The 23,901-nt window shown below is 43.9% G+C and overlaps 2 protein-coding genes across 2 annotated transcripts in view; one reads left to right on the forward strand and one right to left on the reverse strand.

Annotated features, from left to right (window-relative positions):
* Positions 1-15,815, forward strand: part of LOC141121961 (BOS complex subunit ncln-like) — a 94,031-nt gene extending 78,216 nt beyond the window's left edge. The window contains exons 13-15 of the mRNA XM_073611738.1: positions 1,174-1,227; positions 6,358-6,436; positions 15,476-15,815. Coding sequence (XP_073467839.1) covers positions 1,174-1,227; positions 6,358-6,436; positions 15,476-15,535 — 193 coding nt within the window. The 3' untranslated portion in view covers positions 15,536-15,815. The remainder of the gene's footprint in view (positions 1-1,173; positions 1,228-6,357; positions 6,437-15,475) is intronic.
* A 4,914-nt stretch (positions 15,816-20,729) lies between these two features.
* On the reverse strand, positions 20,730-22,419 carry LOC141126486 (E3 ubiquitin-protein ligase TRIM39-like). The gene has a single exon (XM_073612429.1). It carries the CDS (start codon positions 22,374-22,376, stop codon positions 20,730-20,732), a length of 1,647 nt encoding a protein of 548 aa, XP_073468530.1. The 5' UTR covers positions 22,377-22,419.
* Between the last annotated feature and the right edge of the window lie 1,482 nt (positions 22,420-23,901).

Here is a 23,901-nt window from a genome sequence, read left to right on the forward strand (position 1 = left end):
TCCCTTCTGGGTTTATTCTAGCCAGGGGAGATGTCAGTGCCCCCTGGGAGATTGTTGCCCCAGGGGTGCTCCTATTATTACTTGGGTGTGGAAAACCCACAGTGAGTCCGGGGCAATTTTTGCTACCAGATTGCAAGGCTCTGCCACTGCCCCTTGCACCTGCACTTTTTCATTTATTTTTCTCCACAAGTTTTCACTTTGCACTTTTTCCTGTGTTTCTTTCAGTCGGGTGGAGGGTGTGAGTCCTCAGTCCAACCCTGAAGTCTAGGGGGGAAGATGTGTGGCCATGAGTTTCTTTCCTCCATTGAACTGGGTGGGGGGGTTATGTCTTCAGGAGAGCCCCCCACGTAGTACTCGATGGTAGGCTTCGACAGACCATGATGACAAGGAAAGAGGCCCTTTTGGCTAGTTGGACCATGTTTTTTCACACCACTGTGGGTTAAAAAAAAAAAAGGGGGGAAGACCAGCGAATCATTGCTCATTGGTCTCAGAATGTGATCAGGTTGGCTTTCCATGCACACAAATAATTGATGAATGAAAGGTGCAATTGTAGTCTTCATTTATAAATGAATGCTGAACAGGACCCACATGACCAAACTGACCGCTCTGTGCTACAGGGTACACAGGAAGAACATGGCTCTCCCTGTGTAACCATCAGAACTCTGCGACAGCCGGGCATTGTTCTTTGCTTACCAGGAGCATACAGAACTCTGTGACAGCCGGGCTTTGATCTCTGCTTACTAGGAGCATACAGAACTCTGCGACAGCCGGGCTTTGATCTCTGCTTACTAGGAGCATACAGAACTCTGCGACAGCCGGGCTTTGATCTCTGCTTACCACGAGCATACAGAATTCTGTGACACCTGGGCGTTGTTGGCTGCTTACCAGGAGCATACAGAACTATGGCCACACCGGCGGCTGTTACACCAGTGTAATCTGCTGGGCTGAGCTGTTTGACTGCAAGAGATGGCTGGGCAATGCAGAAGCATAAGAAGTCGAAATATGACAATTCACACCACAATATATAGTGTTATCTGAGAAGATGCATGGACTCATCAATATTTTAGTGTATGTGTGTATATACACACACACACACGTTTAAAAAAGTGACAATATAGTCATACATGTGATGATGATTGCTGCATTTTAACTAAACACATTTGTGTCTTTTAGGCATCCAGAATTTGTGTTCTATGATCAGATGAAACAGACCATGACATCACACAGGTAAGATGGGGCTCCGGGTACATCGTGTGTCAGGTTCAAGTGATAGACTGAGCTGTCCGGGTGGCTGGTCTCAGACGATCTTGGAGGTGAAGATGCTGGATGTGGAGGTCCTGGGCTGGTGTGGTTACACGTGGTCTGCGGTTGTGAGGCCGGTTGGATGTACTGCCAAATTCTTTGAAACGCCTTTGGAGGCGGCTTATGGTAGAGAGATGAACATTCAATTCAAGGGGCAACAGCTCTGGTGGACATTCCTCCAGTCAGCATGCCAAATGCACGCTCCCTCAAAACTTGCGACATCTGTGGCATTGTGCTGTGTGATAAAACTGCACATTCTAGGAGTGGCCTTTTATTGTGGCCAGCCTAAGGCACACCTGTGCAATAATCATGCTGTCTAATCAGCATCTTGATATGCCACACCTGTGAGGTGAATGGATTATCTCGGCAAAGGAGAAGTGCTCACTAATGCCCCGTACACATGGTCGGATTTTCCGTGTGTGGGCTCCATTGGACATTTTCCATCGGATTTTCCGACACACAAAGTTTGAGAGCAGGATATAAAATTTTCCGACAACAAAATCCATTGTCGGAAATTCCGATCGTGTGTACACAAATCCGACGGACAAAGTGTCACGCATGCTCAGAATAAATAAAGAGATGAAAGCTATTGGCCACTGCCCCGTTTATAGTCCCGACGTACGTGTTTTACGTCACCGCGTTTAGAACGATCGGATTTTCCGACAACTTTGTGTGACCGTGAGTATTCAAGACAAGTTTGAGCCAACATCCGTCGGAAAAAATCCTAGGATTTTGTTGTCGGAATGTCCGAACAAAGTCCGACCGTGTGTACGGGGCATAACACAGATTTAAGCAGATTTGTGAACAATATTTGAGAGAAATAGGCCTTTTGTGTACATAGAAAAAGTCGTAGATCTTTGCGTTCAGCTCATGATAAATAGGGGCAAACACAAAAGTGTTGTTTATGATTTTGCTCAGTGTATATGAGAAAACTGTTGTCTCTATATATCTTTGACCCCAGCTATTATTATATTGGACCTCTTATATAGGACTCACTGAACAGCCTCAATTATGACATGGCATAGAGGCTCATAGTAGGAGATCACACATAGCAGAGCACTGAAAGTGCGATCTGGTGACACGGACCCTTTACTTCATTCCCCTGCCCCAATTTGCTACTGAAACTCCTTAAAATGTCTATGGACTATACAGGACACCCTCCACCCCCAAGCACAGCCCTGGGCTCTGAGCACTGCAATCTGGATAGTCCTTACAAAAAAAAAAAGCAGATTTATTACAAGGACAGATTGGGGCAGTGCGGAAGCTCCAGGTTGGTAAATATAAAATACATCTTGATGCTTGTTAGCTCAGTTCAGGTCGATAATGGGACATTGTAACTTGCAGGCAAATTCTAGATGGTTTAACCTATAACTGATGTTATATATGTTTCTGTATATTGTGATATTTGGGGGAGCCCGGGATCACCAGGCAGCCATGTTTTTAAAAGCAACACTCTAAATACTCCCAGTACAACAAAATAAAGGTTTGGCTCACTGCCCATTAAACTGTTCCCTTAAAAGAGTTATAAAGTCCCCACCTACTTCAGAATCCATCGAAAAAAGGTCACAAATGCCTCATCAGTGAACACAACACAGCTCCTTCTCACAAGCATGTCCTCGTCCACCTCACACTTCATGGACACCTACTGGCTCCTTCCTGCCTTTTTCAGTCCTCTCTCTCACAGGCAGGTTGACCCTTTCAGGACCAAAGTCCCCATAGTCGGTGTTGGAGGCTTTTTCCCACCCAAAAGTCTGTGAGCCTCCATAATCCTGAAAAAACTGTAAGTCAGTTTTCCTCTCTGCTGTATCACCCCAAAACCTCTTATCTTGCATAGGTGAGAAGCCATGAGTACTCCCAACTGTCTATTTTCACCCCTTTTTAAAAAGGGACCACAACCCAAATGATGGGGATATGCATCTCTCATCCAGGACCCATCCCCGGTGTCTTTTACAATATGAAATACCATTAAAGGCTCAAAAGAAGCCTGGAAGCTGGCTCAAAGGAAGAGGAGACTGAGGTGTCTTTTCTAGGGTTTTACTGGAACAATGAACTTGGATGGATTTGAGGAGAGCATGAGATACTAAAGAACTGAACACCTTGAGGACTCTATAGAGCTGCACAAAATGTTCCCACAGAATCTCCGATGCTGACAGGTGACTGCAGCTTTTGGTTATTTGCAAAAACACCTAAACAGTCATCCACCCACACAGCTACAAGGTCATTAGCTGCCTCCCTCTGATATCCATCAGGCAGTCTCCATTGCGGGAGACACAAACTCATACCACCATAGGACAGCCAGGCACCCCCCCCCAAACTTCCTCCTGGTACTCTCCAGTGAGCTTCTCCGGACCCAAACAAAAAGGTAGGACTAGACCCCGCAAATAGGCAGCCCCAGCTGAAACCTCCAGAAATTCTGACCCAGGGCAGAGGCGTAACTAGAATCTTCAGGGCCCCGATGCAATAAACCATGAAGGGCCCCCCTGACCCCCGGACAGGGCTCTTTTCTCCGAGCCCGATGGCGGAACACCAGGGTCCGGTCGCAAGTGGGTGGCTGCATGTAAAGGAATCGATTTCTCTCCCCCCCCCCCCAGCTTCTCCTCCTCTCCCTCCAACAGGCATTCAGCAGCTGCAGGAGGAAAATGGAGAGATGGGTTCCTCTATGTCGGTGTTTCTCAATCTTTTTCCAGTCAGGGCACCCTTGAAGTGGCTGCACTGCAACCACCCTGCAACTGTGTGCATTGCATGCAGTTGCAGCATAGTGATGATGCATCTAAGGGGTTAAAACAGGCGGTCAGGAGGCAACATATTGCCTCTTTACCGGCTGTCAAATGCCTCTGAAAAGCGATCTGAGCATGGATCACTTTTCAGAGGAACAGCATTTTTTTTTGCTGGTACTATGAACAAGCAAAAAAAAAAAAAAAAAAAAAAAAAATCGGTTCTAACGGGACACATATAGGGGGTCAGGATTAAAAGCGCATACATAAAATGTGCATATACACACACACACACGTAAACACACATACATACACACAAACACACACATACATACATATACACACATATAAACCAGTGGCAGATGGTGCTCAAAATTTTTTGGGGGGCGCAAGCAAACTGAAAAATTCTTTAAAATACGCATCAATTGCAGCCTCACTTGCACATCAATTGCCGCCACTGTGCCTATCAATTGCCACCACTGTGCCCTCAAAGGCAGCCACTGTGCCCATCAAACGCAGCCACTGTGCCCATCAAACGCCGCCACTGTGCCCTCAAAGGCAGCCACTGTGCCCATCAATTGCCACCACTGTGCCCTCAAAGGCAGCCACTGTGCCCAAACGCAGCCACTGTGCCCATCAATTGCCACCCCTGTGCCCTCAAACGCAGTCACTGTGCCCAAACGAAGCCACTGTGCCTATCAATTGTCACCACTATGCCCTCAAACGCAGCCACTGTGCCCTCAAAGGCAGCACCTGTGCCCATCAAACGCAGCACCTGTGCCCATCAATTGCCACCACTGTGCCCTCAAATGCAGTCACTGTGCCCATCAAATGCTGCCACTGTGACCCCCCTGCCCGCTCGCAGTCTGCCCGGCACTTACCCTGTCTCGGTGGGGCAGCGGGTGACGGCGACGAGTGGGGTTCTTTATGCGTCTCCTCCCATCCTCTCCTCCTGATAGGCATTCAATAGCGGCGCCTGTCGTTTCAGCCAATCAGGTGACGGGTAACAGACCCGAGCACCCGATTGGTGGAGAGGCGGTTCAGTGTTAGGAAAGCGAATATTTATTCGCTTTTCTAACACACCTGGGTGGACTGTGAGCGCCAAGCATGGCACTCGCAGTTCATTTTTTTTTAAGCCTATTAGTGCTTTAAAAACACCCCCGCCTGTGTAATTCAGGCGCCCGGTGTCCAAAAAGGGTCCAGGCGTATGAATAGGGGGGCAGTGGTGGCCATAGATACATTCACGCTATGCATAAATCTATCTATTTGTGATAGAGGGGTGCCTGGAGAGAGGGGGCGGTGCCCATGCGCCCCTATGGACGCACCGCCACTGATATAAACACATACATACATGCACATATACATACATACATACATATAAACACACATACAGTAGATAAAAAACGGCCGACCTTTACCTTTAGCTCTTCCTGCCGGGTACTGCACTGTAGGGGGAGACAAAGAGCACAGCACACACTGCTTTCACTTTGTGATCAATGTGACAAGCTCCCTGCACAGTGCCGAATACAGTTCGGCTTAGAAATGGGGAGCTTGTCTCCGCTCCCCCTATCAAAGTACTGTATACAGGGGGCCCTCAAGGGCCCCCTGCAGCAAGGGGCCCGGTCGCCATTGGCAACCTCAGCGACCCCTATAATTCCGCCACTGCCCCAGGGGTCTCCTCCAGCAGGACTGAACCCTGGAACGCAGATGCTCCTGTCTCAGGCCCCACCCCATTCATGGGCTTTCCCATTACCCACTGGGCACACCTCCTCACGGACTGGCCGGAGTCCCACAAACACTCAGGCTGCTTACTCTGTTCTTCCTCCCACTATAATTCCAGAATCCTCTAGAATTCAGGGGAAAGCAATCAGAGCAGCAGCCTCTGATACATTGAGCAGGCCTAAACAATCAACCCCTGCTCCACTGTTTATGGAAGTGCCAACAAAACTTACCAGAGTGCCACCCATATAAGAATCATTTCCTGGTAATTGCTACAATTAGGCCAACAAATAAATGTGCGCTTACATGGTAATGCACGCCTATTGGGTGTGTTAACAAGGTTAAAAAAACAGAAAAGATAAAATAAACATTGTCAGATGCAATGGACAGAATTCTCTCTGCATTCTCGTTGGACGACCCCAATACTAAAGGTTCTATTTCACACAAGATTAAGGCAACTTTTGCCCAGAATTCATACATTTTTCCAAGGCAAATACGACATTTCTAAGTTTTTAAAGAAAATATGTGAATTTTGGGTGGAAGTTGCGTGAATATTAGGTGAAAAACATTTATGGACCCCTATATGTCTAATTTACTTAATTTGTATTTTCTCATACTGTAGGGTGAAGCCGGCCGTGTTTGATCTGTTTATGGCCGTTATTATTGCGGCCTACTTGGGCGCGATTCACAAAGCTGTCCAAGTAAGTGAAACCCAACACACCAGAAGGTAACCCAATGAGAGATTAAATATCTACCACAATTTTTAAACACTGGAATCAGCTCCCTTGTGCTATTACCTGGCCTACATCACAGAGAAACAATGGATTAGGGTCAATTTATTTTCAATCTTTTTTATTTCTATTTTTTATTGCCAATTTAATTTTTTTTACTATTTCTATAAAATCTTTGACAAAAAAAAAAAAAAAAAAAAAATATAATATAATATAATATATATATATATATATATATATATATATATATATATATATATATATTTCATAATGTTCATTTTTTTTTTTTTTTTTTTTGTATTCCAGAAAACTGGATCTTTGCGCTGTGGCCTTGGCCTATATTACAGAGAAACATAATGGATTAGGTCAATTTTATTAAAACATTTGTTTTTGAACGATCTTTTTTTTTTTTTTTTTTTTTACTATTTATATAAAATCTTTGATGAAAAATATAATGTCAAATGTGTATATGTTTTTTTTGTATTTCTGAACATAATGAAGAAAAATTTGGATTAGGGACACAAACAAAACTAAGCACTCCCTTTAACATAAAAATGGCTTTACCTTATTTTGTACAGTCTACAGTGCCAAAAATTCAAACACTGACAAAGCTGAATTTAATTTTCTAAAATTTATTTTGCAAGTAGTAGTTTTTTTTTTTTTGACAAGGAGCTATTGTTTTAGTTTTGAACATGTTTTTAGGTTAAAAAAAAAAAGATAGACTAGATAGACTATATATATATATATATATATATATATATATATATATATATATATATATATATATATATATATATATATATATATATATATATATATATATATATATCTCTCTCTATATCACACATAGTATATTTATAAACAGTACTGTGCAAAAGTTTTAGGCAGGTGTGTAAAAATGCTGTACGGTAAATAAAGAATGCTTTCAGAAATAGAAGTGTGAGTAGTTCAGCTTATCCATTAACAAAAGGGAAAGTTAAGGAACAGAAGAGACATCCAAATCACATCAATATTTGGGGTGACCACACATTGCCTTTAAACCATCATCAGTTTTTCTAGGTAGACTTGCACACAGTTGTTGAAGGATCTCGCCAGGTAGATTGTTCCAAACATCTTGGAGAACTAACCACAGATCTTCTGTCGGCTGTCTCAAATCCTTCTGTCTCCTAATGTCATCCCAGACAGACTCCATGATGGTGAGATCAGGGTTGGATTTCGATTTTTCTTCTGTTCGCTCATTTTGCATATTGATAAAAAAAAAAAAATAAATAAAATAAACAAAATTAAAAATATACTGTATATGTTTGAAAGCATTCTTGCTTTACAGTGGGCTCCATTCACAAAGCGTGATCCCCCCGCACAGGTGTTTTTTCAAAAATATTTTTTCAATTTCCTCAAAACTGCTACTAAAATACCGCATACGCCATTTTGAAATGATGTGGTCTTTTGTAGTGAAAGCCTGTTGTAATTTTACGCTGGCACTAACCGGTGTCCTTAGAGAGTGAAAGTTAACTTCTATGCATGACTTTTACCTATAGTTAAGCCTCTAATAAGGCTTACCTATAGGGAATGTAAATATCTCCTAAACGTGCGTCATGTAGGAGATATTTACTGTACATGCAGCCAGTGATGCGTTCTGAAGGAACGACCACCTGTGCCCTTTCTTCAGGGCCCCGCACTGTGATGTCATTGGGGCTCCAGCCATTTACAGAGCTGGAGTCCACGAACCCGGAAGATGGAAGTGGTGGCCTCCAGATCTGATATCTTGCTGCGGGAGGGCTTTGTTTTAAAAAGGTAAGTTTAACATCATGCCTTTACCTTGCACAGAAGAAAAAAAAAAAAAAAAGGCTATAAACAAGCAGTAGTAAATAGCTGGTTGTTAAGGATGCCTCCCTAACGACCAGTAACTGCCATGGTTAAGGGTCATCAGCTTCTTAAAAATTTAAAAAATATTAAGATAAAAAATTAAGTAGCATTGGGTTCCCCCCCCCCCCCAACCCATACCAGGCTCTTCAGGTCTGGCAGGGATTTTAAGGGGTACCTCATGCCAAAATGTAAAAAGGCGTGGGGTCCCCCCAAAATCCATACCAGACCCTTATTGGAGAATGCAGACAATTTTTTCAAATAAAGGACTTGTCAAAAACTGCCTCCTTTCTTTATTTACACTACTCTTTTTTTTTTGGTGAATGAGTACGAGTACTATAGGGGGGAGGCGAGGATCAGGGGGACCCGCAGCTTGTTAAAGGAGGCTTCCAGATTCTGCTAAGCTCCCCGCCCGCAGACCCCCACAATCACTGGGCCAGGGTTGTGGGTGAAGAGGCCCTTGTCCTCATAAACATGAGAACAAGGTGCTGGGGGGGGGGGGGGGGGGGGGGTGGTCACAGAGCCAACCTGCCCCAAAGCATCCACCCATGTTGGAGGCATGTGGCCTGGTATGGTTCAGGAGGGTGGGCCGCTCGCTCGTCTCCTTGCCTGCATGCTTGGATAAGGGTCTGATATGGATTTTAGGGGGGGGCCCACGCCATTTTAAAGAAATGTTGGCATGGGGTTCCCCTTAAAATGCATACCAGACCCTGATAAATGACATTTGCTCTTGCTTACTATTGGCCAAAGTAATTATTTTATCAATAACTTTCTCTATTAGAAAAAAAAAAAAAAGGCATAGTTAGACTTACCAGTGACAGTATTTCTAAGAGCCTTTCAGGACAACTTTGGAGAGAGCGTAGCGCCGCCTTCTTCACAGGAAACACATGCAGCCTTTAAATCCCTCCTCTTCCACCATGGCTTCAGTTATTGTGGTCTCCGACAACTGAAAAACAAAGCACAGGAAACCAAACAACCATGATAGACACTTAAAACCACTTCTAAGATAAGCAAAGGGAGGGAAGTAACAGTTGTCCTGAAAGGCTCTTAGAAATACCGTTACCGGTAAGTCTAACTATGCCTTTCAGGACAACCTTGGAGAGGATAACCGAGAAACTTACCCTAGGATGGGACTACTGCCTGCAGTACCTTCCAACCGAAGGATTGATCTGCGGCGGACAGTAAGTCCAACCGATAGTGTCAGAGAAATGTTGAATAGTTGGACCAAGTAGGAGCCTTACGGATATGTTCAGGTGTAGCACCGGCCCTTTCAGTCCAGGAAACTGCTGTAGATCTTGTAGAATGGGCAGCAATACCTGAAGGGGGTATTTCTCCTTTGGCTTTATAGGCCTCTGTGATTGCCAACCTAAGCCATCTGCCCAGCGTACTTTTGGAAGCTTTTTCTCCCTTGTGTGAGCCTGAGAAAACCACAAAAAGAGAGAATTCGATTTTCTGAATTCTTTGGTTACTGTAAGAAAATGTAACAAACACCTCCTCACATCCAAGGAACGCTTCTTCTGCTGGATCGGTCGGTTGAAGAGAAAGTGGGCAGGATTATTTCTTGTTTGCGGTGAAAGGTAGAAGAAACTTTAGGAAGGAACGCTGGGTCCGTCTGAAGGACCACTCTGCCTGCAAAAACTTTCAGGAAAGGTTCTGTAACTGCCAGAGCTTGGAGCTCACTGATTCTTCTTGAGGTGATAGCCACCAGAAAAATTGTTTTGAGAATCAGATTCTACAAGGATGGGTTCAAACGGAGCTCCCAAGAGACCCTGTAAAATGCCCTGAAAAATCTTGAAATTAAAACTTCTTTGGATAAAGTTCTTTCAAAGAAAACAAACAGATAAAGCCGCCACCTGAGTCTTCAGGGTGCTGGCTGCAAGTCCCTTCTCCATTCCCTCATGGAGAAATTCAAGAACAGATACTAAACTTTTAACTTGGAGGCCTTTAAAACGCACACCAGGAGTTACATTTTTTCCAGACCTTCATGTATATGGCCCGCGTGACTTATTCCCTACTTGAAAGAAGGGTCTTTACTACTTTATCAGAAAGTCCTTTTGCCTTCAAGGCGGTCCTATTCAGAAACCAAGCTTGACTATCTTCAATTAACACTTCCGGATGGTTCGCTGACCCCTGTGATAGATCTTTTCTGGACGGTAACTTCCATGGAGGTTCCGTGGCTAGATTTAACAGAGCCGCGAACCAAAGGCCTTTTTGACCAGAAAGGAGCGACCAGGATCAAATTGGCCTTTTCTTCTCTGAACTTCCTTAGGACCAGTGGTATTAGCGAAAAGGGGGTGGGGGTGGGGGGTGGGGGGGCATAGCACAGCTGGTAATGCCACGGATGGGCGAAAGCATCTATGCCTACTGCTTGGTCTTCTTGGTGGAGAGAGAAGAATTTGTGTACTTTTGAGTTTTGTTGGTTGGCAAACAGATCTATTTGAGGTTGCCCCCAAGCTTTGGAGATCATCAGGAAGACTTCTTGATTTAGGCTCCATTCTGCTTCCACCAGCTTCTGTCTGCTTAGAAGATCTGCTAGAAGATTCTGAGAAACTTTCAGGTGAACTGCTGATAATGAGGCCACGTTCTGTTCCTCCCAGGTCAGTAATTGACTGGCCAACTATAGGATCCTTTTGCTCCTGGTTCCCCCTTGTTTCATTATGTAGGCTGTGAAAGTGGAAACTCCTGCGCTTTGGGGGGGCTACGCTAAAAGGACACTGCTGCAACAAGCCAAGCTCGTCTCCTGTTTGTCTGTGGCAGCATCCGTGCTCCAATCCTGCCACAGACAAACAACAGGAGACGAGCTTGGCGCTCGTAGTTACTACACACTGCAGCATTGTTTTAAATGTAAGTTGATTGGACTTGTTTTATTAAATAAATATACCTTTTATATGGGATCACGCTATGTGCGTCTCTTTCCCCCCTCACACTGTACATCACTACTCTACCTGACGAACACTGAGGAGAGAGGCACGGGGACAAATTCCAGTTTCCAGGCAGGGGGACAAATTCCAGATTGGTGGTACCCCTGGAGGCATACGAGCTCGGCGCTCGTGGATTGATGCCCACACTCACTTCATGAAAGTGAGTGCAACCTCCCCCCGTGTGTGTCTTGCCCCCCCCCCCCCCCCCTCCACTGTGGTCGTCGCAGAGTTATTTTACATGCTGTATACTTTTTATTTTTTATATTTCACTTGGCATGTTCATCATTGTCACTACCTTATTTACGATTGGAATTGTTTTGTGTTTCTCATCACGAGTTTTTGTTTTTGGACTGGATGATAGAACTAGTATTCATGTTTGTCCTAGGGATTTGTCACTTGTAGTCCACCAGGATTTGGCACTTTTTTGCTAATGGGGCACTAGCCCACATGTATTTTTCTTGCATTATATATTTTTTTGCATTGTGTCATTATTCATCCTATTTGTGTTAGTATATGCATTTTTTGCTTTGCTATATTCAAGCAGTCACCGTTTCACCATTACCTTTATATATTAAGCTTTGTCTGCCCGCAACATTATGTAGGCTACTGCAGTTGTATTGTCTGACAGAACCTGAACATGATGGCCCTTTACTACATGTTAAAAGGCTAGAAGACCCAGAAAAATTGCCTTCAGTTCCTGCCAATTTGAGGAATTTTGGGATTCCGACTTGGACCAGACTCCCAGAGAAGTCTGACCATCCAGGTGGGCTCCCCAGCCCCAGGAACCCGCGTTTGTCGTTAGGCGCTTGTCCCGGGGAAAGACCCAAGAAAGGCCTTTTCTCAGGTTGGACGGATTTCTCCACCACCAGAGGGCCCTCTTTACCTTCAAGGAAAGTTTTATCTGTTTTTTGTGGTTCCTAGTATGACCACCTGCATAGTATGTTTAACTGGGAGGGGCCTTGAATGCAATCTGGCCCACTGAATGGTCGGAATCTATGCTGTAAGGAGACCCAACACTGCCATAGCTGACACTGACAGGTTGTTCTGAACCTGTTTCACCGCTGATTGGATCTTTTCCCTTTTTTCCTGCGGTAGAAAGACTTTTTGAAGCACCGTGTTTATGGTGTAACCCAAAAACTTCATCTACTGTGAGGGTTCCAGATTGGATTTTTCCAAAAATTAAGAGCCATCCTAAGTTTTTGAGGGGATCCTGGGACGTCTGGAGATTTGATAAGACTTGTTCTTTGGAATCTGCGAAGAACAACAGGTCGTCCAGCTAGGGGACAACTGAAACCCCTCTCAACTTCAGAGGTTCCGCCATAATTTTTGTGAAGATCCTGGGGGAGGATGAAAGTCCGAATGGTAGAGCTCTGAATTGGAGGTGCCATACCGAGTTCCCCAGATCCACTGCCATGCGTAGAAACTGTTGAGACGTCTGATTTATCGAAACATGAAGATAAGCATCTCTTAGATCCAGGTAAGCCATGAAACAGCCTGGAGTCAGCAACGTCGTAATTGAAAAGATGGTGTCCATTCTGAAATTCTTGTACCGTATTGATTTGTTCAAGATTTTTAAGTTCAGGATCAAGCGGTACTTCCCTGAAGGCTTCTTTACCAGGAATAGATGAGAGTAGAAGCCCCTGCCCTCCTGATTTTTTGGGACCTGGATGATTACTTCTTGCTGAATCAGATCCTGTAGTAGGCTCATCATTGCAGAAGCTTTTTCCCTGATCTCTTGGTAGGGCTGTAACATAAAATCTGCTCGGGGGTGGCTCTGAAAGTTCCAGCCTGTATCCCTGAGTTATGATGCTTTTCACAAACATACTTGGAGATGTCATGTTCCACTGTAGGTGAAAAGCTGACAATCTTCCCCTAGTGGGGTGAGATTGTCACTTACTTTTAGAGGGCTGGTCTTGGGGAGATCTGAAAAGAACTCCTCCTCCTCTTCCCTTACCCCTTTTGGAGACCCAACGGCTCTTTACGGTCCTGCTCCTTATTCTTATGGGGCTGAACAGCACGAAAATTCTTTAAAAAAAAAAAAAAAAAAAAAAAAAAAAAAATCGGCTGTTTCTTTTTGGCAGGGAAAGCCTTTCTCTTGTCGGCTGTCCTATCTAAGACTGTTTCAAGGTCTAGACCAAAAAGGAAAATCACCTCAAAAAAAAAAAAAAAAATTAAAGGTAAACTGCACATCTTAACCTTGGAAGCTGTGTCACCAGACCAGGTCTTCAGCCAGACCCCACCAGTGCTGATGACCTTGCCGCCAACTTGACTGATTCAGCCGATGCATCAGCCATACATACTTAACAGCTTTTAATATTAAGGGAAAAAGACTTGCTTCAACATGACTTCTCAGCTTTTCCACCCAGCATTCCAGGTTCCTTGCCACAATCGTGGAAGAAATAGCGGGTTTGAGACTGACTGATGTAGAATCCCAAGCTTTTTTTTAAGGAGGGAATCTGCCTTCTTATCCATCGGGTCCTTCAGCACCCCCATGTCCTCAAACACAAGGTCTGTGAGTCTAGAAACCTGTGAGAAAGCAGCATCTACCCGTGGTTTTATTCCAAACTTTAGAGTCTTTATCTTCAAATGGAAACCTTCTCCTAAGGGTCTTGGAGAAAAAAGGGGCCCTCTCGAGGTCCTTCCATTCTTTCTTGACTGACTGAGAGAACCCTATGAACTGGAAACACCCTGTGTTTAGTTTCATCCAGACCCTGATACATTGTCGTGAACTGACAGTTGTACCTTATCTTCGTGAATTTCAAGAGTAGTGTAGATAGCTCTTAAGAGGTCATCCGCTTCCTCTAGGGATAGCTTGTACCGGGAGGTTCTGCTATCGTCTTCCTCCTCATCTGAGTCCCTGAGTGAGAGAAGAGTACTTCCCCCTTCATCACCTGAGTCCTCAGTCTACACTAGTCTGGATGAGGATGCTTTTGGACTAGGTGGTGGATTCTGGGGCTCAACCTGAGCTGCTGGGTTCTGTACCAATATGGACCTGATGGAACTCCGCGAGTTTGTAAAGTTCCCTTACAGAGGAGAATAAGTCCTTGTATTACTGTTTAGTTTTTGCTAACGCTTTTTTCTGCAACGACAAACAATTTTAACGAAACCTAGTGTCCCTAAAAATACCAAACACTAGCAGACCAACCACCAAGCCAGACAGGAGGCAGAAAACCCACGCAGAATAAATAGTGAGGCACACAGTCCACGCTGCAGGGTCCAAGTGAAGTAACCACTGACCCTGCAGCTACAGGCTCCCCTCAGCAAAGCCCATAGGGATCAGGAAAAGGCACCACTGTACCCCTTACCTGGGCTTGCTAGGGGTGCCTGCATCCGCCATGGCTGTTTTGCTCTCATCCATCTTGTAGAGGAAAATCAGCAGCTAGGAAGAAAACCCACAGGTTTTAAAAAATTTTCCCGGTCCCCGTGTCATCAGCGAGGGCTGGAAAACTGAAGCACCGGTCTTCTGACCCGCCCCCTGGTCTCTGCATTCCAGGTGCTTGGAACCAGCAGTGCCACACCCCCCCCAGGAAGCTGCGTCACCGGAAAGGACGCCCTCGCCGGCCGGAACCCGGAACCGAGATGCGGGACACACCGCTGACCGGCAGCAGCCCCCGCCCGACCACCAGAGCCATCTCTAGGGCCAAGAAAAAGCAGAATCCAGGCACAGAGACACCACACCTCCTGAGGGCCCTAACTCCCCTGAGATGGAGAGACTGGGGACACCCCCTGCCCCTTGGGGGGGGGTTGCTAGGATGGTCAATAAAGACAGAAAGCAAAAAAGGTAAACCTGACACTCCCCAACCTTGGAGAGAGCGCAGCTCCCTGGTTCCAGGCACATGCTTCCACCATGGCAGAGGAAACACAATAACTGATGCCATGGTGGAAGAGGAGGGATTTAAAGGCTGCATGTGTTTCCTGTGAAGAAGGCGGAACTACACTCTCTCCAAGGTTGTCCTGAAGGGCGATTTGAGAAATATTTGTAAATATGACGCCACTTCCACACCTAGGGATTATTATATTCAGTACATAAAATTCACAGAGCTTTATACCAGGATACAACTTTATATTATAGCCATATAACTGTCATTTTTCAAATCTCATTGGGCTTCCCTGAAAACTATCGCTTTTTGAAAATAAGGATCCTTCTCTCGGTGTGTTCGCTTTGTAAATTGAACCTGCAATGTGATTATAATTAATCTCTTTTCCCTTCTTATTCTCTCCCCAGAATTCCGGCCCGGCATATAATAGGTTTGTCCTCCTTATTACAAAGCAGAAGAGGAGATGAAGAGACGCCTGAAGTCCGCCATCCGTCCTCTTCATCACCGAATGGAACTCAACTTCTTACATCACAACAGTCTGTTTTTAAAAATAAAATTGATAGTAAAACCACATTTTGTATTGGTGTGTGAACTCTGCGTCCCCTGTGGGTGTGAGCTCCACCAGAAGCTTTACCCTGGGAGTGTTGTGCATCATCAGTGAAGAGGAAACAGGTAATATAACCACCCAGGTGTACTCTTTAGGTAATGCAGGAAGAACTTTTCAGGGACCTGTCAGATCTGAGAGAGACTCAATGATTACACATGGAGAGTTTGTTGAGTGTTGATCAGAGTGTCTCTAGTTTATTGAACACAAAAAGGCAGAGTATTTATATAGATGCAAAAGGAAAAAGGTAGGGGCTAGGAGGGACTTCTGTAAGTTATCAGAATAAGAAACAAGTCATCTCTAGCAAACATCTGTTTCCATTCTGATCATGCATATTCTCAATAACGTATTTGACAGTTAGGACAGGAAACTTATTGTTGGGTTCTGTCTTAAACCACAAGATAAAGTCTCTTGTAAGTGAGAAACAGATGTTTGCCTACAGATAAGGACATATGTCTTCACAGAAACAGGAAGCTTGTTCCGGGAGATGGCTTAACCAAAAATAACAGACAAAATCTTACTTCTATGTAAACCAAAGAGGAGTCTTGCTGAAAACTCATATATACATATTTAGAAAAACATAGGGAAATCTTTCTAAAGAAAAAAGAATTGTTTTATACATTCTATTACAATCAGCAGCTATGATGAAGACCTAAGTTTTGCTGCTAATGCTCCAGGACACAACTAAAGTCAAAACTCCCCCCCCCCCCCCCCCCTTCTCATTTTGGATAGAGTAAGGAAGGGTATAACCCCGGTGAGTTTTATTTTTGCCATCTGTGTCCCACTGGGGAGGTTTCTCTTCACTTCCTGTTCCATAACTGAAACAGGAAGTGGGAGGAAATCCATTTAAAGTGAGGCAATTCAGAACTAGTGTCCCCATTGGAAGATTTCCCCTCTATTCCTATTCTGTTGACAACCCAAAATTTAGGATTTTCTTTTACTATTGGTATAAAATGGTCACCAGGAAACCAAATAGAGAGGGTGAATCTCCCCAAGAGGGAGGGAGGGCACAGATAGCAATGAAAAGTGGCAGGGGGCCTAATACCTCTCCACTCCATCCAAAAATAAAAAAAGTTAAAACAAGTTTGGCCTTAAAGCATTTGTTACCCCAACACTTCATATTCCTGATATGTGGCTTCTGTACCATGTACTAGACATGTGCAAATAGTTTTGTGACAAATTCCTTAATTCGGATGGAAACCCAATTAATACAGTTTTGCAAAGATTTGTAAATTTCGAAAATTCAGAAATTAGAAAAATTCAAAAATCCGAAAATCTGAAACAACTAACTAATAAATTATAGGTATTGGAATTTCCTTTCAAATTTGGCCGTTAGTAAACGTAGCAAATACAAATTTATCCGAAGTTCCGAATTAGCCAATGCCGTATCTAAATGAATGGAACATAACAAATGAATAATAAATAACAATATTAAAAAAGTTTTATTATTAATTTGTTCCGCACCATTTGTTTAGATATGGCATTCATTATTTCGGATAATTCGTAACTGTGGATACATTCGCATTCGTTACGTTCACTAACAGCAAATTTGAAAGGACATCTGAAGAAGAAGGCAGGGAATTTACAAGTAATATGTTGAATCCAGATTTTAAATTCATGAGTGAATGTCACCTCAAGAGTTAAATCCAGTGCGGGTTCACACTGCCCTCTACGAACCGCTGTCAATACAAAGTTAACTTAAGGACCGCCCACCATCGTTGTATGTCCGCTGTTTGAAGAGAAATACTGTTATGGCAGCAGCTTCAAGAGCGGACGGTCCTTTTTCAGATAAAAAGTGGTCTCCATGGCGGATTCGCCGCAAGATCATTTTTAAATCGGGGGTGCCCTCCATTCTTAAAAAAGGGGACATTTTTGGGAAAATATGGGATCTGAGGTCTTTTTGACCCTAGATCTCACATTTAAGGAGGTCCTGTCATGCACAAGGGATGTTTATATTCCTTGTAATAGAAATAAAAAAAAAAAAAAAAAGAAACATACATACAGTTTGTGCGCAGAAGCGAACACGTACATAAGCTGCACCCGCACATGAAAATGGTGTTCAAACCACACATGTGAGGTATCGCCACGATCGTTAGAGCAAGAGCAATAATTCTAGCAAAAGAACTCCTCTGTAACTTAAAGCTGGTAACCTGTAGAAATTTTTAAACTTCATCTATGGAGATTAAGGGTAAAAGTTTGTCACCATGAGCAGGCGCAATTTTGAAGCGTGACATGTTGGGTATCAATTTACTCAGCATAACATCTCTTTCACAATGTTAAAAAAAAAAAAAAAAAAATTGGGCTAACTTTTTAGTGTAGTTTTTCCAAACAAATTGCGCTTGTAAGACCGCTGCGCAAATATGGTGTGTCAAAGTATTGAAACAACCGCCATTTTATTCACTGGGGGGGGGGGGTGTCTGAAAATTATATATATATATATATATATATATATATATATATATATATATATATATATATATATATATATATATATATATATATATATATATATATAACACACACACACACACCTACTTTCTAATAAAGTGGTGATGAAATACCACCAAAAGAAAGCTATATTAAAAAGAAAAAAAAAAAAATATGATATAAAAAAACTTCAATTGTGTACTGTGGTTAATATTTCTGGAGGTTTGATTTATATATAGCTGCTGATTATTATTGTTTTCTACACTTTTACATTGGGGTGATGTTTTTATTTAGGATGAAAGGGTCCCCCCCCATATAAAAACGGTTTCTTTATCAAGTGATTGACCGTAGAGGAAATAAAAAAAAATTCTCTCTCTCTTCTCTAAGCATCATAGAGGTGGTGGGACTGAAGGGGTAATGGTGATTCTAGTAATCCATCCCATCAATATTTCCATATACAGAGCCGAGGATTTCCACTTCCTGAGACTGTATACCCTCCTTCATCTGTCCACACAGTCATGGACGTAGATTGGGGGGGGGGTGATTTGGGGTATCAGAACCCCCCCCAGAGCAGAGTTAGGTTTGTGGGGGGGAAAAAAAAAAAAAAAAAAAAAAAAAAAAAAAAAAAAAAAAAAAGGGGGGAGCTTTGCACTTGTCCCCGTCCAATCCGTAATTGTTAATGGACAGGAACAAGGCAAGCTCCTATATTGATCCAGCTACTGCCGCAGTCAGTCTCTCCCTCCTCCATCAACGCCGATTTAGAGCTTGGCTCGGGCAGGGGGCGGGGTGCTCTGCTGACATCTCAGGTCGGCTCGGGCAGGGGACAGGGCGCTCGGCGGTCTGCTGACCCGGTGCACACTGTGTGGTGACACAAAGGTGGCCCCTTTTTCACTCATTTTAAATATACTGCAAGGAGAGGGAGCAGGAAGAGAAGAGGATCAATTCCTACCATCAGTGCCCTGGACTGCAGCAGAAAGTTAAGGTCAGTGCGTGACAAATCCACACCACAGACTGCCCTGCCATCTACTGAAAAGGATCTGCAGGGGGGGGGGGGGTCACTGATGTAAGAGGGGAGTAGGGACCCTAAGATAAGGGTAAACCGTCCGCAGTCTCTGATTATATCGTGTAATCTGTCCGCAGTCTCTCCCCAAGGGCCATTAAGCCCCTCCCACAATATTTTTTGGCCACACCCACAGGTTATTCTCTCCTTGGCATACCCCTTTTTCTCAGGTTTAGAGGTATGCTTTGTATGTATGGACTCAGCACAGTACCACTTCTCTCGTTTGGTATACTGGGTTAAAAATCAGTGAGTGTGCTGCCTTCCACAAGATGGCGCCCCTTTGCACCTGCCCAGTAAGATTGGCTATTACAGTGCACCACCCTGTGATAGCTACTCCAATGGTTGAGTGCACTGACCGCTGTGTTCTGGTGGGGGGCATCCCCCCTGTCAGAACACTATAGCACAGTGGGGAAGCCCACTGTACTAACACTGCATGTGTTAGTACAGTGATCAGTCTGGTTGAATAAAAAAAAAAAAAAAAAAAAGCTGACAGTGTATACCAGGCCTTAGACTGGACAATAGGCAACGTTCATAAAAACTGCCAGAAGGCAAAACGGAAATCAGGTTCAATTTTCAAGAGGATCTGAGAAAATAGCATTAAGGATGTGATTACTTACTATAAGCAACACAGTTTTTTTTCCAGTCCTTATGAATTTAGTGCAATTTGTTTTATTTAAAATGACTTTTACTTTGTACCTGCTGCTGAACCCCCCCCCCCCCCCCCCCCAGAACAAAAAGAATGATCTACGGTCAGAATAAAATCGCTGATCACTGACATCTGTTCATCATGTACATTTATTTTGGAAATAAAATACCATTGATAGTGGCAGATATTAATCCCGCCCCCTATACATCATAACCAATAAGAACAAGAATAGCACTGCCTGTATTAATAGTGGCAATCTTCACAGCCAATCACAGCGACGTGGAGGAGCAATCCCAGATAAATGGATTGGTCATGTGTAAAAGAACCTATGGGGACAGAAATTTAGGAATCATTGTGGCTATTAAAGTGTGTGCCTAAATAAAACCTGTATGTTCTAGTTTTGGATGGAGGGGGGGGGGGGGATTAGAACCCGTCAGGATTTTTATTTGGGGCTTCAGTAAAGAGATCTCTTCTTACTTCCTGTTCTATATCAACATTTTACCAAACAGGATATACATGGAAAAACTACAACAGGGGCACAAAGGACTAAAGATCTGACTGAGGTTCTAATCCTTCCACACTGCTTCCAAAATTGAAACAAATGGACTTCAGATACACTGTAAAAGGTGAAGGCTCCCGGGTTGTCATCTCAATCCTGACCACATTACCTTGTGTTTCACTCACCCAGAACAAGCATGCAGAAAATGAAGCCTACTAAATCGGACCTCCTACATGCACCTTCCTGGTCAGTGACACGCAAGGTAGAGTGAGGTTTACTATGAAGATGATGGCCCCGGAGTCTGCAGCTTTATACATATATCAGTTATGTTGGTTCTTGTTCACTGCTTCAAGTTATCAGCCAAGTACTACACCAATCAATCAGATTCTCAGCCCTGTGATATCACCAGTTTCCAGACAGATCTCTCACATTTCATTCTCCCCAGATATCTTTATACAGGCACCTAGCCCTACCCGTACACCAGCATGGAGGGGCTCAGTGAAGGTGGTGGTGAAGGTGTGGAGGTGTCGGATCGGGTCACACAATTCATAAAAGGAGAGCAGCCCGGCCTCATAATCCAGATATATCCTGACTCGGTTACTGGAGACATAGCCGGGTAATCGGAGCTTCTTCCTGTCATGCATTACTGAATACTGATTTTCAAACCTCCTCAAACCCCAGGACTTATTATTACATCCAATCAGACACTGATCTCCTTTCCTGTCTATACTGGGGTAACACATCCCGACTCTCCAATATAATGACTCCCCGACATCCACCTCCCAGTAATTTCTCCCAGAGGAGAAACTCTGACTGCTCATCACCTGAGGCCAATGAAATCTCTCTGGTGTTTCTGGGCGATTCTGATTTGATGACCAGGATACAGTTTTCCCGTCATCTGATATATGTAGAAGATTACAAGCTGTGCTCACATCCAGTAATAGGTCCATAAACCCCCACACCCCTGATGTCTGCAGTACAGACCCAATATTTGGTCCTTCAGCCTGGCAGTGTGAGCTTTGAATGGTGGGGGTGGGTTGGGGTGGTCTCCTGAATGGTTTAGCATTGATGTGATCTTTGTCCTGTGTAGTAGAAGGTGGATAGACTTGTGTGCCTGTATATTTCTGTACATTTACCCAAGACATGATATCAGATAAACCTGTGTGTAATGTGTGTGAGATCCCCACCAAATCCAGATCCCCTCCATCATGGAGGAGTCTATCATGTCTCTCTCTGTCCTCATCATCTCCATCCTCAGTATCACACAAGTCACCTGTGTCTGATTTCTGTAGGACAGTCAGTGGATCTGTCATGTTACACAGCTTCTCAATGTCACCCATCTTCCTGGACAGCTCCTCCTTCTTTATTTCCAGCTGTTGGATAATATCAGAAAGTGATAGAGAGACCAGCTCTGCCTGCCCATAGATTTCACTTTGGACTCTCTTTTCCAGGTCGTCCAGATGTCTCCTGAGGTCTCTGAACAGGGCAGCGACTCTCTCCGTTTCATCATCTGCTTTTCCTTGTACTTTCCTCCTGTGTTCCTGCAAACTCTCAACTCTTTTCTCCGTTTCCTCTTTCCCTGTAATCAGTTTCTGCAGAACATTTCTCAGTCGTCTCTTCTTCATCGCAGAGGCCTCACCCAGAGTCTCCACCTGGTGTCCCCGATGTTCTCCATCCAAACTGCAGGACGCACAGATAAGGGTGGAGTCCTCAGTGCAGTAATACTCTAGTAGTTTCTTATGGACAGAGCATTTCCTGTTCAGATCGGATATCACAGCAGGTATAGGAGTGTCAATATAGTAAGTAAAGACCCCAGCATACCCCTGAGATGGCTGAGCAGACAGAAGATCCAGTATGTTACGCAATCTCATGTTCGGCTCGAGTTCAGGCCGCTTCTGGAACTTTTCTCTGCATTTAGGACAGGAATAACCTCCAGACCCCTCCTGTGTATCCAACACACGACCAATACAGTCCTGGCAGAAGTTGTGACCACATTTCAGCATTACTGGATCTGTAAAGGTGTTCAGACAGATGGGACATTCCAGGTCCTTCTTCAGTTCAGCAGATGCCATCCTTGAGACCAGAAGAGAGAAGTGACAGTAAAAAAAAAAAAAAAAAAAAGAAAAGTCTGACACTCAGTAACCAGGTTCTGTATATTCCTACACATGGTGAGACTGAAGGTGACCATAGATGGACCAACATTTGGCCATTTACCAGGGACTGGCTGAATTTTGATCCATCTATGGCTGCTCCCAAGAGAGAAGTCAATGTAATGATCAGCTTCTCTCTAGTGGGAATATTTATTAAGTAATATATTCTGAGAGCGGAGGATTCCCCACTGTCTGAATACAATGGCACAGTAGGGAGGATCACTCCATCAATCTCTTATGTAGATGGGGGAATCAATTTTTTGTTTTTTCAGCCACCAGGTTGATTTGAAAGAAAAAAAAAATTAATATATCAAACAATCCATATTTAGCCAGTCTGACATTCCTAGACACGAGTCTTAATCTGCCCAAGCTATCTTGCTGGGAAGCTGTGAAAGCCGACAGACAGTCATAAGTAGCAGAGGAATTTCCTGCTTCCCAAAGCATACACAATACGTAAATATCATCTCTAGTAGTCATAGGAATCCTTATATAGAGGAACATAGATTATACATGGGAGGATTCCTGACAATAATCTCCCCATCTGGGGGGAAATGAAGGACATTTAATAAATTGTGGAAACATTGTTTAGTCTACGATTACAAGAACGACACATTATGGTTTATTTACTAAAGCTGGAGAGTGCAAAAATCGGGCTCACTTCTGCACAGAAACCAATCAGCTTCCATGTTTTCTTGCCAAAGCTTACTTGAACACGCTGAGGTTAGAAGCTGAATGGTTTCTATGCAGAACTGAGCCCGATTTTGCACTCTTGGGATCCTTTCACACGGGCCTTCCACCTGACAGACTCTGCTTTGCTCAGCGGGGAGAAAAAAAAAATCCGATCCGCAGGCAGATGACAAATTCGTCTTCTCTCACTGTCCTGAGATGGACCTGTCAGAGCCCCGCTCTCCTCTATGGTAAGATCGGATGAAAATGGACCACCTGTTCATTTTCATCCGATATGATCCTCCAGATGGATGGAAGATAGGGTCACCAGCCGTCTGAATTTCATGGACAGGAGCGGATAGCAGCGGGTGACAACGGACATGTCACCGCTGACATCCGTGGCTCCATAGGAGTGAATGCAGCATCTGACCAGGTCCGCCTGAAAAACTGACAGGCAGACCTGATTGGAAAGCCCGTGTGAAAGAACCCTTCAGCTTTAGTAAATAAATCCCAATGTGCTTAATCCACCTTGCCTACCTCACTTGAAATGAACAAAATCAGATAAACAAATATACAGGATGTCAGCACTAATTTTCAGCTGACCTAGAAGACCCTTTAGAAGGATAAAGATTCCTTTCCACCTCATTATGAAAATCCGGTTCTATGATGGTACTCAGAGGTGCACACAAACTTCAGGATAATTAGTAATCTCAATCTAATACAAAATATCATTCCATCCCTTATTTCACGCTTTAATTCAGATAAATCCCTCATCCAGCCT

The sequence above is a fragment of the Aquarana catesbeiana genome, linkage group LG01, assembly GCF_042186555.1.
Source record: "Aquarana catesbeiana isolate 2022-GZ linkage group LG01, ASM4218655v1, whole genome shotgun sequence".
Classification (NCBI taxonomy): Eukaryota; Metazoa; Chordata; class Amphibia; order Anura; family Ranidae; genus Aquarana; species Aquarana catesbeiana.